This window comes from Propithecus coquereli, unplaced genomic scaffold (assembly GCF_000956105.1).
Source record: "Propithecus coquereli isolate 6110/MARCELLA unplaced genomic scaffold, Pcoq_1.0 Scaffold404, whole genome shotgun sequence".
In the NCBI taxonomy this organism is placed as follows: Eukaryota; Metazoa; Chordata; class Mammalia; order Primates; family Indriidae; genus Propithecus; species Propithecus coquereli.
Window position 1 is genome coordinate 379980 of NW_012149775.1, and position 11137 is coordinate 391116.

Below are 11137 nucleotides of genomic sequence, written 5' to 3' on the forward strand. Positions count from 1 at the left end.
CACACACACACATAAATACATATATATACATATATAAATATATAAATACAAATATATGCACACATGCCCCATTGGTTCTCTTTCTCTGGAGAACTCTGACTAATACAGGAATAAAAGAACTGTTTTGTGATGTAGAAAAACAAATGCATTTAAACAATGTTATATTTTTTGGCCAGGCTCTCAGCAAATCTGGAATCATAGAATTTTAGAATTATAGAGGAACTTAGAGCTAATTTTTTCAAAATTTCCACCTATACATTGTTAAAAATTATAATAATAAAAGCCAAATGATTCACATGTATTATGTGTAATCTTCATAACAACCCAGAATAATTCTACCCAATTTTATATATGAGGAGATGAGGCTCAGAAAAGTAAATAACTTCTCCAGGATGACTGGGTGGTTGTTGCTGAACCAGTATTGGTATTCAATACTATTTGAATCTGAAGTTTGCGATACAGAAGCTATTATATGACAACAATATATGTATATTTAACATCTTTGTTAGAAACGTCTTCCATTTTTTGAGTTGGACTTTATCACGTGTTTTGCTCTCTATAGCTACATTTTCATATACCAGCTTTTTAAGCACTTCAAGCTATTTGACCCAAAGTAGTTCTTTTTTCTCTTTTTAAAATATTTTGTCATAGGAAATGATTTCCAGATTCCTTCCCTTCTGATTGTTTTTACTGATCTTCTCTGCTAGCTGTAGCTAAGCTCCAGCAACTATTTTAAAAGTTTGACTCTAGTTTCATCTGCCCAGAGAATAATGGAATACATTTCCTTCTCGTAGATACTATGCTATCTTAATATAATCTGAGATTTACTAGCTTTTTGATGTAGTCTCTTTTTATATTTCCTTTTTTCTTTTTTTTAAATTTAAATTTAATTTTTTTTAAGAGATGGAATCTCACTATGTTGCCCAGGCTGGTGTCAAACTCCCGGGCTCAAGCCATCCTCCCACCTCAGCCTCCAGAGTAGCTGGGACTACAGGTGTGTGTACCGCCATGCCTGGCTTCATGTCTCTTTTATAGATTCCTTTTTAAGAATTGGTCTCTCATATTTGTATCTGTACAATAGGTATTTGTAGGGCTTTGCATTTATCCACATTAAAATTCATATTATTTGTTTTAACCTAACGGTCAAGTCTACCAAGTGTTTAATATTGTATATTCTGTCTTTTTCAATGCACGATTTTGGTAGGGATAGTTTGTTAACTGAAAAAGTTTAGTTTTAGACATTGAGAAAAGAAAAATAGTTCAGAGAAGCCTGAGCTATGTGAGGTATGCAAAATTTATCAGGCCTAGAGAGACATGAGTATGGGACTTCAGTCATGACCCCTCTCCCCCTATACCCCACCCATTTTTGTTTCTGACTAGCTGTCTCATCCATTATTTTTATGTTCCTAGTATTGTTATACAAAGAACAATGTGTAGTCAATCAATAGCTTATGTTGTTTTAATGTAAATTCTTGGTAAACAACTTAGGAACTGCCTCTTCTTTTTTCCTTAAAAACCCAACTGTAGGACTTGGGGGGGAGGGAGGGTAAGGGCATCATACATAACCTAATCATCTGTACCCCCATAACATGCTGAAATAAAAAAAAAAAAAACCCAATTGTACCTGTTAATTGAAGTGTATATTGAGGGCAATCTGAATCTATGCCTCCCATATGGTCATCCTCAAGCTTTGGGCTCTAATAAACTCTGTACTTAATCACATTTTCTGAATCCCATTATTCAAGATTGACAACATGTTGAATTTATATTAGAGGAACAAGCTGGTAGAAAAGTGTAGTGAGAATGATGGGAAAGAAATAAGGTTTTGGGCTTTATTTGCCTCGAAGCCCTATTTGAAATCATTAGTCTCATACTATGAGAAAGACCATAAAACTGAGACGATATCAAGGATTGATCTTTGGGAAGCAATTTACATTTAAACATGGGAAAGTACACTTCAGGTAGGGAAGAGAAACAGCAAATTCTTTAAAGATAGGAACTAGCCTTTTTCTGAAACGTAACGGGGGTTCAATGAATATTTTTAGAAGTAGAATTAATGCAAGAGGCAAAGAAGGAAAGGTTTGAGAGAAAGAAAAAACACCAATACTGCATTGAGAAAGAGGGCAGATGGATCAAGGAGAATGAGAAGTGAGAAGAGACTGCTAGATTTGACAGTCATAAAAAAGGTTACCAGTGACATCAGAGGTTGCAGTTTGAGCCAAACGTTTGGGATGAAATTCAGATGGGGATGTGGGAAGGAGTGAATTGGTGATGAGGATGCAGAGGCTGAACACAGACTATTTTTCCAGAAGTTTAGTGCTTTAAGAGAACAATAGGCTAGTGGCCCTACATACAGAGAAGTGAGACTAAACAGGTAAAACCGAATGTTTTTGTAGTTAGAGAAGAAAGATCCTTTGACAGAGACATTAATGTACTAGAGAAAGAGAGAATAATTAAAGGCATACAAGCTTGGGGAAAGCAGCAAGGATCAGATGAAGAACTGAGCTGAGTGTGTGATTTTGTGGAGGATGAACCTGTTTTCCTCAGACTGAGTAAGTAAGGAAAGGCAGGCAGGACGGCATTATGGTTCTGTGTCACATTGAGGAGGAAATTAGGTTAGTAACAGGAAGAGAGGGACAAAAGTAATTAAAATCGGGCCAGGAAGACTTCAGTAGCTTGATAATGAAGTAGTAATGATGGGACTGCAAGTCATGTTGTCTCAAAATATGTTGACATAGCACTGGAGAGTATGTCAGTGTGCTAGGGCTGCTAAAACTAAGTATGACAGCCCAAGTGGCTTAAACAACAGAGGTAATTTTCTCTCAGAAGATAAGGGAATTTCCAGTAAAAAAAGAAAAGAAAAAAGAAAGAAGGAAAAAAAAGAAGGCCTCTGGCCCAATTCCAAGATGCCAGTCGTCATTTAACCACAGGATCACAGTCAGTGACCAGACTCAGATGACTAGATCTTAGAATTCCAGGTCTGCCTTGAACAGTTGTGGAACCATAGATTGTACATGTGGAGTTGAGCTTGAAGGATTCCTTGACCCCGAGCCCAGCCATGAGGTAAAGCAGTGACTCACCACCCCCCCACCCCCCAGGCTAAGATGACCATCTCTTCTTCCCAGTAGATCTACTGTTGGTAGCAACTTTATTTCACCATGAGATATTCATTTCACTTACTACAGTAATGGCCTGAAAACAACTGTTTCGATCACTGAAGTATAGGCAGGGGGTGCATAGAGAAAAATCTAGCTTTAGCATAAGATACTGTAGGTGGATGTTTAACCTGGACAAAAGAATGAAAACAAATCCCACAACATCAAAACTATGTCCAATTCCAAAGGTCTCTTCCATCGGCTTTGTTCACTTGTTTGAAAAAGAGGACATCCTGCTAAGTGACACACACCTCGGAGTCTCTGCCGAGCAGCCTCACCCAAAAGAACATTCCTAGTGTTTCCCGTCGTCTCAGTGTCCTGCCTCCCCAGGCCCTCAACATGGTACATTCCATGTGCAATACTGTGGGGAAATGCTTATTAAAACGTCTATGCAGTATGAGCTCAATAGGTGACCTAAAACACAAACGTAGAAAAAGAAAGGCTAAACGGAAACGTACGCCAATGATTGCCTGGGGACTAGAGAGTATTTGGAGAGATTTTGTTTTCTTTCTAATTTTTTCTGTTTTCCAGTTTCTATAATGAGCATACATTATTTTTGTCATGGAAGTTAAATCAAATAACATTTGCGGAAGGAAAATGTCCTTGTTAGATTGTTCCCAGGACCCCAGCCGCGATTCCCATCGCCTGCGCCACCTGTGCTTCCTTGGGACGATCCACTCAGACTCTGCACTGTGGCTCTGCATGACGCGAACTCTGCGTTTCCAGGATCTAGTCATCCGAGCGCGGGTATTGACTGGTCCTGGGGACCAGTGGCAGGCTGTGCCCCAGAACGGGGGGCTTCATTCACCCCGGTCACTCTTCCCTCCCTACCCTGGCCTCACTGTCTGCTGGGCACAGCCAGGTGCCCGCCCCGCCCCGTCCTCAGGCCCTCCCCACCCATCACCCTGTCGCTCCGCTCTGCAGAACCCAAGCGACCAGCTCCTCTCGCCCCCTCCGCCGCTCCCTCCAGCCGGCCGGCTACACCCACGCAGCCCTGCGGCGTCGCCTGTCGGGCCGGCGCCTGCGCTTTGCCCGAGAGCGACCCTCGCGCGGAGCTAGAGGGTGTAGAGCTGACTCCTGACTCGCTCCTTTCTGCCCCTGCGGTTCCTCTTCCCCGGCAGCGACAGAGCGGCAGAGAGCAGCCCGCGGACCGACTGCCTGGCGGGAAGGGGAAGCGAAGGCGGGCGAGGTCGGGGGCCGGAGGCGGAGGGCAGCTCTGTGGCCTCTGTCCCCGGACCCTCGACGGAGGGGGACGGGCATCGAGGCGGGGCACGGACGGGACGCACTGCCGAGGCCTATCGGAGACTCAGCCCCTGCCCCTGCCACCATCCGCCTGTCCCCAGCATGGCCCCGAGCTCAGGGCAGGAGCGCTGCCCCTCGTATCAACCTCGGTCAGGCACTGCTAGAAGAAGAAGGTGCTGCCTGCCCGGAGCAGGCCAGACTCACGACTTTCCCAGCCCTGGTGTGGCGGCCAGTGCGGCCACAATGACACCGCCAGCATGCAGTCTCTCTGACCGTGCGCCGTGTGTCTACCTTCGGGGGACCCTCCTCCAGATCGCTCAGGCCTCCAAACTGCCCCGTGTTTGGCATCTCTGCTCCCTGGGTTCAGTCGCACAACTGTGTCTCAACTAAGTGAACGAATTGAGCAATTGCCTCTTATCTTTAGGGTCCGTTTTGCTCATCGCACTTTTCCATACACACTTTCTCATCTGAGCCGAGATCTTCCTAACTCAGAAAGTTGGCAGGAACAGAGCCTTTGGCACGCTCCTTGAGTTGCCGTGGGTTAAGTAAGCGAACGTGGATGAAGTGCCCGGAAGGAGTCTGGCTACGCGTTCTGCTCAGTAAGTTAACTGGGCTGTCGGCCAGGTGGCCCTGGGGGTGATGTGGGGGTCAGACTAGTGAAATGCGTCAGTTGGGAGTACAGCCTAAGTCTGCACAGAACAGCGATCTCAGGAGAGCGGCTCACCCCCACCCCCTACCCCGGCACCAGGGCGCTGGCAGTGTGGGTGGAACTCCTGCTAGCCTCCCTCTAGCTGTGTGACTGGGCACAAGCCCCTAACCTCTCTGAGTCTCACTCTGCGACTATAGAATGGGATGTTATTAACCGTCTCAACAATGTTGAAGACATGGACTGAGGCACACCGCCACCAGCATATGGGAGTTCCCTGCAGGGGCAGGTGCTCAGTGTCAGGCCCCCGCCCCTGCCCACCCAGGGCTGACAGCCCATGCAGTGCCTTTATGCAAAATTGAAGAATCCCCCTGGATGGTGCAGCCCTGAGAGCCACGTCTTAAGGAGCAGAGCTGGATTTCGTCTCCTACATGCCCCTTAGCCTGGAAAGGAGCAGTGAACATTCTAGACAACTGTGCCCACCTGCCTTCATTCATTTCTATGATTGGCCATCAAATCCTGTGAATACTAAGAAACAAGCCCTCTGTCTTCCATCCCTGTGCAGTGGTGACCCCTTCACCCCTGGGGGCATCTTACCTGCCTCCCAAGAAGCTAGAAGGAAGAGGAGGCAGCACCGGAGGCCAAACGTGGAGTCGAGGCTGTGGGCCAGCTTCATGCTGCAGAGCTGGGCAGCTGCTTGGGGACCGTGGGCTGGGGACCCTCCACCTTATATGGAGCCAGGCTTGACGTCATGGGGGCTGGGGCCCCTCGGGACTAAACCTTAAACAAATGGTTCCACCACACCCCACAGGGGTGCCCTGATAACGGGAGACCGCAGCTGCCTCTGCGTCATGGGGCTGGGTGCCTGGGTGCCTGCCGGAGGGGTGCGATCTGGGGGCAGGGAAAAGGAACCGGGACGGGGCAGACTCCTGACCCAGCCCCAGTGGAGGGAAGAGGCTGGGGCGGGGGTGGCCTTCAGGGCTCTGGGGGGGTGGGGAGTGAGTGGCTGGGTTCTAGAAGCGCTGAGCTCTGGCTGGAGGCAGGCAGGGTGGGGGTTCTGGCAGCAGGTTCTCATCCTGATCCATCTCCAGCTTCATGCACGCCCTCCTGCCTGTCAGCCCAGCTCCCACACCCCTTGCTCACACATGGCCACTCTGTCCACCCTGGGTGGAGCCGTCGGTGAGGAGCAGGTGAAAGAGCAAAGAAGGGAAAACCGCTCATGCTGCTGCAGGGACAGGTGCTCCGCCATGTCCAGAGGTGACACAACAAGATGGGGAGACAGCAGAGGCAGTGACAGAGACAAGACAGACAGGACCCCAGGGATGCAGACCATATGGCCACCCAGAGAGACTGAGGCCGAGACCATTGGCAGATGCTAGGGTACAGGGCTTCTGCCTCGCTCTACCCGCGTCCCCTCCCGCCTCAGCCCAGTGGCTGTCTCTTTGCCTCCAAGCCCCCGTGCACCCCTATACAGAAATGCAGGCACCTCGTTTCTGGGAGCTCCCCGCTCTTCCTCCTCATTCCCTGCTAGAGCAAGCGTTAGCTTAGAGACTGTCTCTTGTCTCCCCAGTGGCAGTGCCTGGGGCTGGAGAAGGGGAGGACAGGCTGCCTGGCTCTCTAGGAGAGAGAAGTCCCACACTTCTCTAGTGTTCTCTGATTGCTCACTGTGGGCCGACAGAAAGTAAGCACCCGTGGGCAGTTTTTCTCAATCACGGCTGTGTCATAAGCCCCAGGACAGTGCCTGGCACACAGGAAGCAATCAATAAATGCTTACTCGCCTGGTTGGAGTGGAAGCCAGAGCTGGCTGATGCCTTTCTGAGGGAAGTGGGCAGCAGAGGGGGTGGAGTGGCCAGGACCTGGGGGCAGGAGGCCAGGGCCCTGGGGCAGCAGGGCTCATGAGAGGATGAGAGGCCTGGGCACGTGGGTTCCTCTTGTTGCCTAGAGTGACTCATCCCTAGGCAGGGCTGGGATAGGTGGGAAGAGGACAGGAGGCCAACTGCTCATTAATGTGACTAACGGGAGATTAATGAGGCTCCATGGAGTCAGGCCAAACACTGACTGCTCAGACCTGGGCAGCCTGCCTCCCAGGCAATGCAGCCTGCAGGATGGGGAAACTGAGGCAGAATCAGGCCTTCCCCTGCAACTCCATCTGGACTCAGGGGCGACTGACAATTCCCTTTCCACTATTCCTCTACCTCACCGTTTCCTCAGGGACCCAGGCCTCTGGGACAGTACTTCTCTACAGGGAGGAGCAATTTTGCCTCCCACAAGGGACATTTGGCAGTTTCTGGAGACATTCCTGTCGTGACTTGGAGGGGGTTCTACTGGCATCTAGGGGGCAGAGGCCAGAGATGCTGCTAGACATCCTACAACGCACGGAACAGTCTCCACAACAGAGAACCATCCAGCCCAGTACGTCGACAGTGCTGAAGTTGAGAATCTCTGCTTTGGAATGAGCATTAACCAGTCTTTGTGAATAAACATCCCCTTCCCTTCTCTTTCAGCCCCTACTCAAGCCCAAGGACACAGGCTTCTGGAGGCAGGTAGAGGCCCAACGAGGGCTCTTGCAGGAAGTTACTGCTTGTCTGAGCTGGAGGCCAAGCGGCCAGGTATTGGGACATTTCTGTGTACTGAAGAACGTGCCAAGCTCCTCACCTATGGGTTATAGTTCATGAGGTTGGCAGTGTCATCCTCATTTTAGAGATGAGGGTAAACAAGACTCGGATTGGGGAAGTGACCTGCCCAAGGTCACACACCTGGCAAGTGGACCAGACTTGGCCCGTGGGTGCCTGCGTGACAAAGCCCATGCACTCGGGCAAAGATCGCGGCTGGGAGACCAGTGGAGGAAGTGCTGTTTTATTTAGCAAGAACTGTGCCCGACACCCTCCCAGAGTGGTCTAAGGGACCATCAAAGAGGAGCGTTCCTCGCCTGTCCTGAGGGGGCTCCCTGCGGAGGGAGGTGTGAGGGCAGCCCCTTCCCAGGTCCGGAACCAGATTCTTGTGACTGACCGTGGGCTCCCCCTTACGCCGTCAGTGGGGGAGACCTAGGGGGCCGGTGAGGCCAGGAATGCACCTGCAGGACATGCTCCCAGCCAGGTGAAGGGACAGGTGAGCCAGGAATGAGTCTACTTGGGAGAGGAAGAGGGAAGCCGAAGGGCAGGCGCCTTCTGCTACCCTGGCCCCGCCTGTCATTTGACGGAGTAGCGCTGGCTGGCGGCCTCGTGGTGGCAGCTGTAAGGGGTCACAGAGCCACAGCCACACCCCAGACTCATCTCCTTCCGGAACTGGCAGGCCTGTGAGATGAGGGACGTTGGGGTGGGTCAGCTGAGGACCCGGCACTGCCAGCCAGCCCTCAGCCCTTCCTGGGACCGCGCCTCCCCCAGCCACCCAGGCGCTCAGTGTTTCTCTTTGAGCAAAACAGTAATAACGAATAAGAATAGGCACCGAGCACTACCGTGTGCCCAGCACCGCTAGGTGCTTTATGTGCCAAAGGACCACTCATGTGGTCCTCCCCTCCACCCTGTGAGGTGGGTCTGTTCTCATTTCAGCCAGGACTCGGTTACCATGCCGTAAAACCAAGGCTAATGCCATTACCGTACTGCTGGGTTGCTGTGGACTATGGTATGTACAGCACCAGCAAGTATTAAGTGCTGTTTAAGTATGACTTAGTATTGGAGGATCTGGAGCACAGAGAGGTTAAGGAACTTGCACAAGGTCACACAGTTATAATGGCAGAGCAAGGACCCAAAACCCAGGTTAATGTGGCTCCGCAGAGCTGGTTCTTCAACTGCCGGGAGCTGAGTTTCGAGTTTCGTGCCTCCCTCGGCTGCTCAGCCCCAGCACTCCCTGCCCAGCCTCTCTCTCAGGGCCCACAGCTCCTCCTCCCTGCCAGGCCAACATCTTCTCTCAGCCACCGGGACCAGGGCTCCTTCGTTATCCTCCTCCGTGAAGCCTGTCCTCGGAGTCCTGGGGCGCCAGGTCCCAGCCCCACTGGCCTTGAGGACCCGCACTCTTGGGCCACAGCTTCACTCACCTTCTTCATAGCATACAGTAGGCTGACAATCGCTGCCACCAGAGTGAGAGTGATCAGCACGATGGCCCAGTCTGGGACAGAGTCCTTCTTCTGAGGTTCCAGACCTGAGGCGCAAAGAGAGGGACAGTGACTGAGGCAGGTGGTACTTCCAGTGCCCCACACCCCACCGCCCCCTGTGACTTTCCATCTTTCTCTCTGTGACTCTGATGTCTGTGTGGCTCTGAGACCACATCTCTCTGTGGTGCTCGCTCCTGTCACCTTCGAAGCAGAAGCTCAATGGGGGCTTCTAAAGGGCTTCAACCCAAGCCCCAGTCCCCATTTCCCCGACACCTGTGCACGTGTCTGTCGGTCCCCAGACTGCTCACAGACATACACACCTCTCCGTGCTGACCCCCTGCAGGTCTCAGGCTCTGTTGTCCCTGTCCCTGGATCTGTGAGGCCTCTGACTTGTGAGGGTCCCACATGGGCCCTCTGCTTCCTCGGATCCCCAGTGCTCCCCTCTGCCCACCCTGATTCGGGTCCTCTGGGGGACCAGAGCCTGCTGCCCTGTCTCCCCTCCATTCCTTTCCTGCTCTCAGACTTCCTCGGGGCTCCCCAAGATCCCTCTGCCAGGAACGAAGGGGAGGGGAGTGGGAAGCCAGAGGGAGGGAGGAGGGCAGGCTCTCTGGAGGGGATGCTTCCCGGGCTGGGCAGACAGAGCGGGCCGTGGGGAAGAAAGAGGAGAGCCTTTGAAGGCAGCAGTCAGGTAACTGACATCTGGCCACTGGTCTGACCAGAGGCTCGAGTGGGCCACAAAACCCCTTTAAGATAGAGGTGTTTAAGAGGCATCCTCAGACAGGCTCGAAATGCAGTTGAAAGCAGGCACTCATGACTGTCCCTCAACTCACCCGCAGGGGCCGGGGGTGGCTGCCGGGGAGTAAGAGAGAACAGGCCCCACCAGCCTTTCACTGTAAGACCCAATGCCAATGAGGGCGCCTTACTGGTCGGGATGCTGAGCCCAGGGGACGTGGTGGCCGCTCCAGCCGTGGTGGCAGTGGGACCTCCTGAGACAGCCACACTTGACACAGAAGTCCCAGGCACAGTTGGAGCAGTTCCAGGAGCCGCAGAGGAGACAGGTCCTGGGAGGACAGAGGGAAGAGACTGCTAAAGAGACCCAAGCGAGGGCAGAACAGAAGCCATAGCCAATGCACTCACAGCCAAGACCCTAGCAAGTTTTTGGTGGAAAGTGAGGAACTGATTCTGTGTGAATCAAAGGATTGTTTCTTAAAGAGAAACGAAAGCGGGGGACCTCCACCACCAGATCTCAAGACGCGCCGTGGCGCCACAGCCCTGAGCACCATGGCGGCGGGGTAAGGAGCCACAGGCAGACCCACAGCGATGTGGTCACATGGCTCTAGGGAAAGGTGCTCTCACGGCTCAGAGGTAGGACAGGGGAGGGTCTGAAACAAATGGCTCTGGGGTAACTGGATATTCGTAAGGGGGAAAAAATGAACCTTGACCTCTACCTCACTCCACACACAGAAATTAATTTGAGGTAGATCGTAGGCTTAAATTTGAAAGCTAAAATAATAAAGCTTCTGGAAAAATGCATGGAATATTTTCATGACCTCGAAGTAGGCAAAAAAAATGTCTTAGGCAGGATACGAAAGGCACTAACCACAAGAGAAAAAGCTGATAAATTGAAAAACAGAAAGAAGGGCCCTTGTGTAGCCACAAAGGCAAGGGAGCTGCTTCCAGTGAGGTTCTAAGAAACCACCAGACTTACTCGGAGAGCACAGGAAGCCCCACCCCAGAGCTCCAGGCTGAGCTGAAGAGTTCTCTGAAGATGGATTGAGCAACAGAAATATCACCTGATGGTGTGGACACTGTTCCCGAAACGCCGCCAGAAACAGTAGGAGCTGAAGTCGGAGGACTACTGGGAAAACCCCCAGAGGCTGAAGAAGCTGTTGAGAAACTCTCAGAGACGGTGGGGAGACTTGCAGAGATGGTGGGGAGACTTGTAGAGATGGTGGGGAGACTTGCAGAGATGGTGGGGAGATCTCCAGAGATGGTGGGGAGACT

At 51.5% G+C, this 11137-nt stretch overlaps 1 protein-coding gene across 1 annotated transcript in view; it reads right to left on the minus strand.

Annotated features, from left to right (window-relative positions):
- Positions 1–5719, minus strand: part of DPCR1 (diffuse panbronchiolitis critical region 1) — a 10790-nt gene extending 5071 nt beyond the window's left edge. The window contains exon 1 of the mRNA XM_012652900.1: positions 5641–5719. Within this exon, the coding sequence (XP_012508354.1) occupies positions 5641–5719 (79 nt within the window). The remainder of the gene's footprint in view (positions 1–5640) is intronic.
- Positions 5720–11137: the final 5418 nt, after the last annotated feature.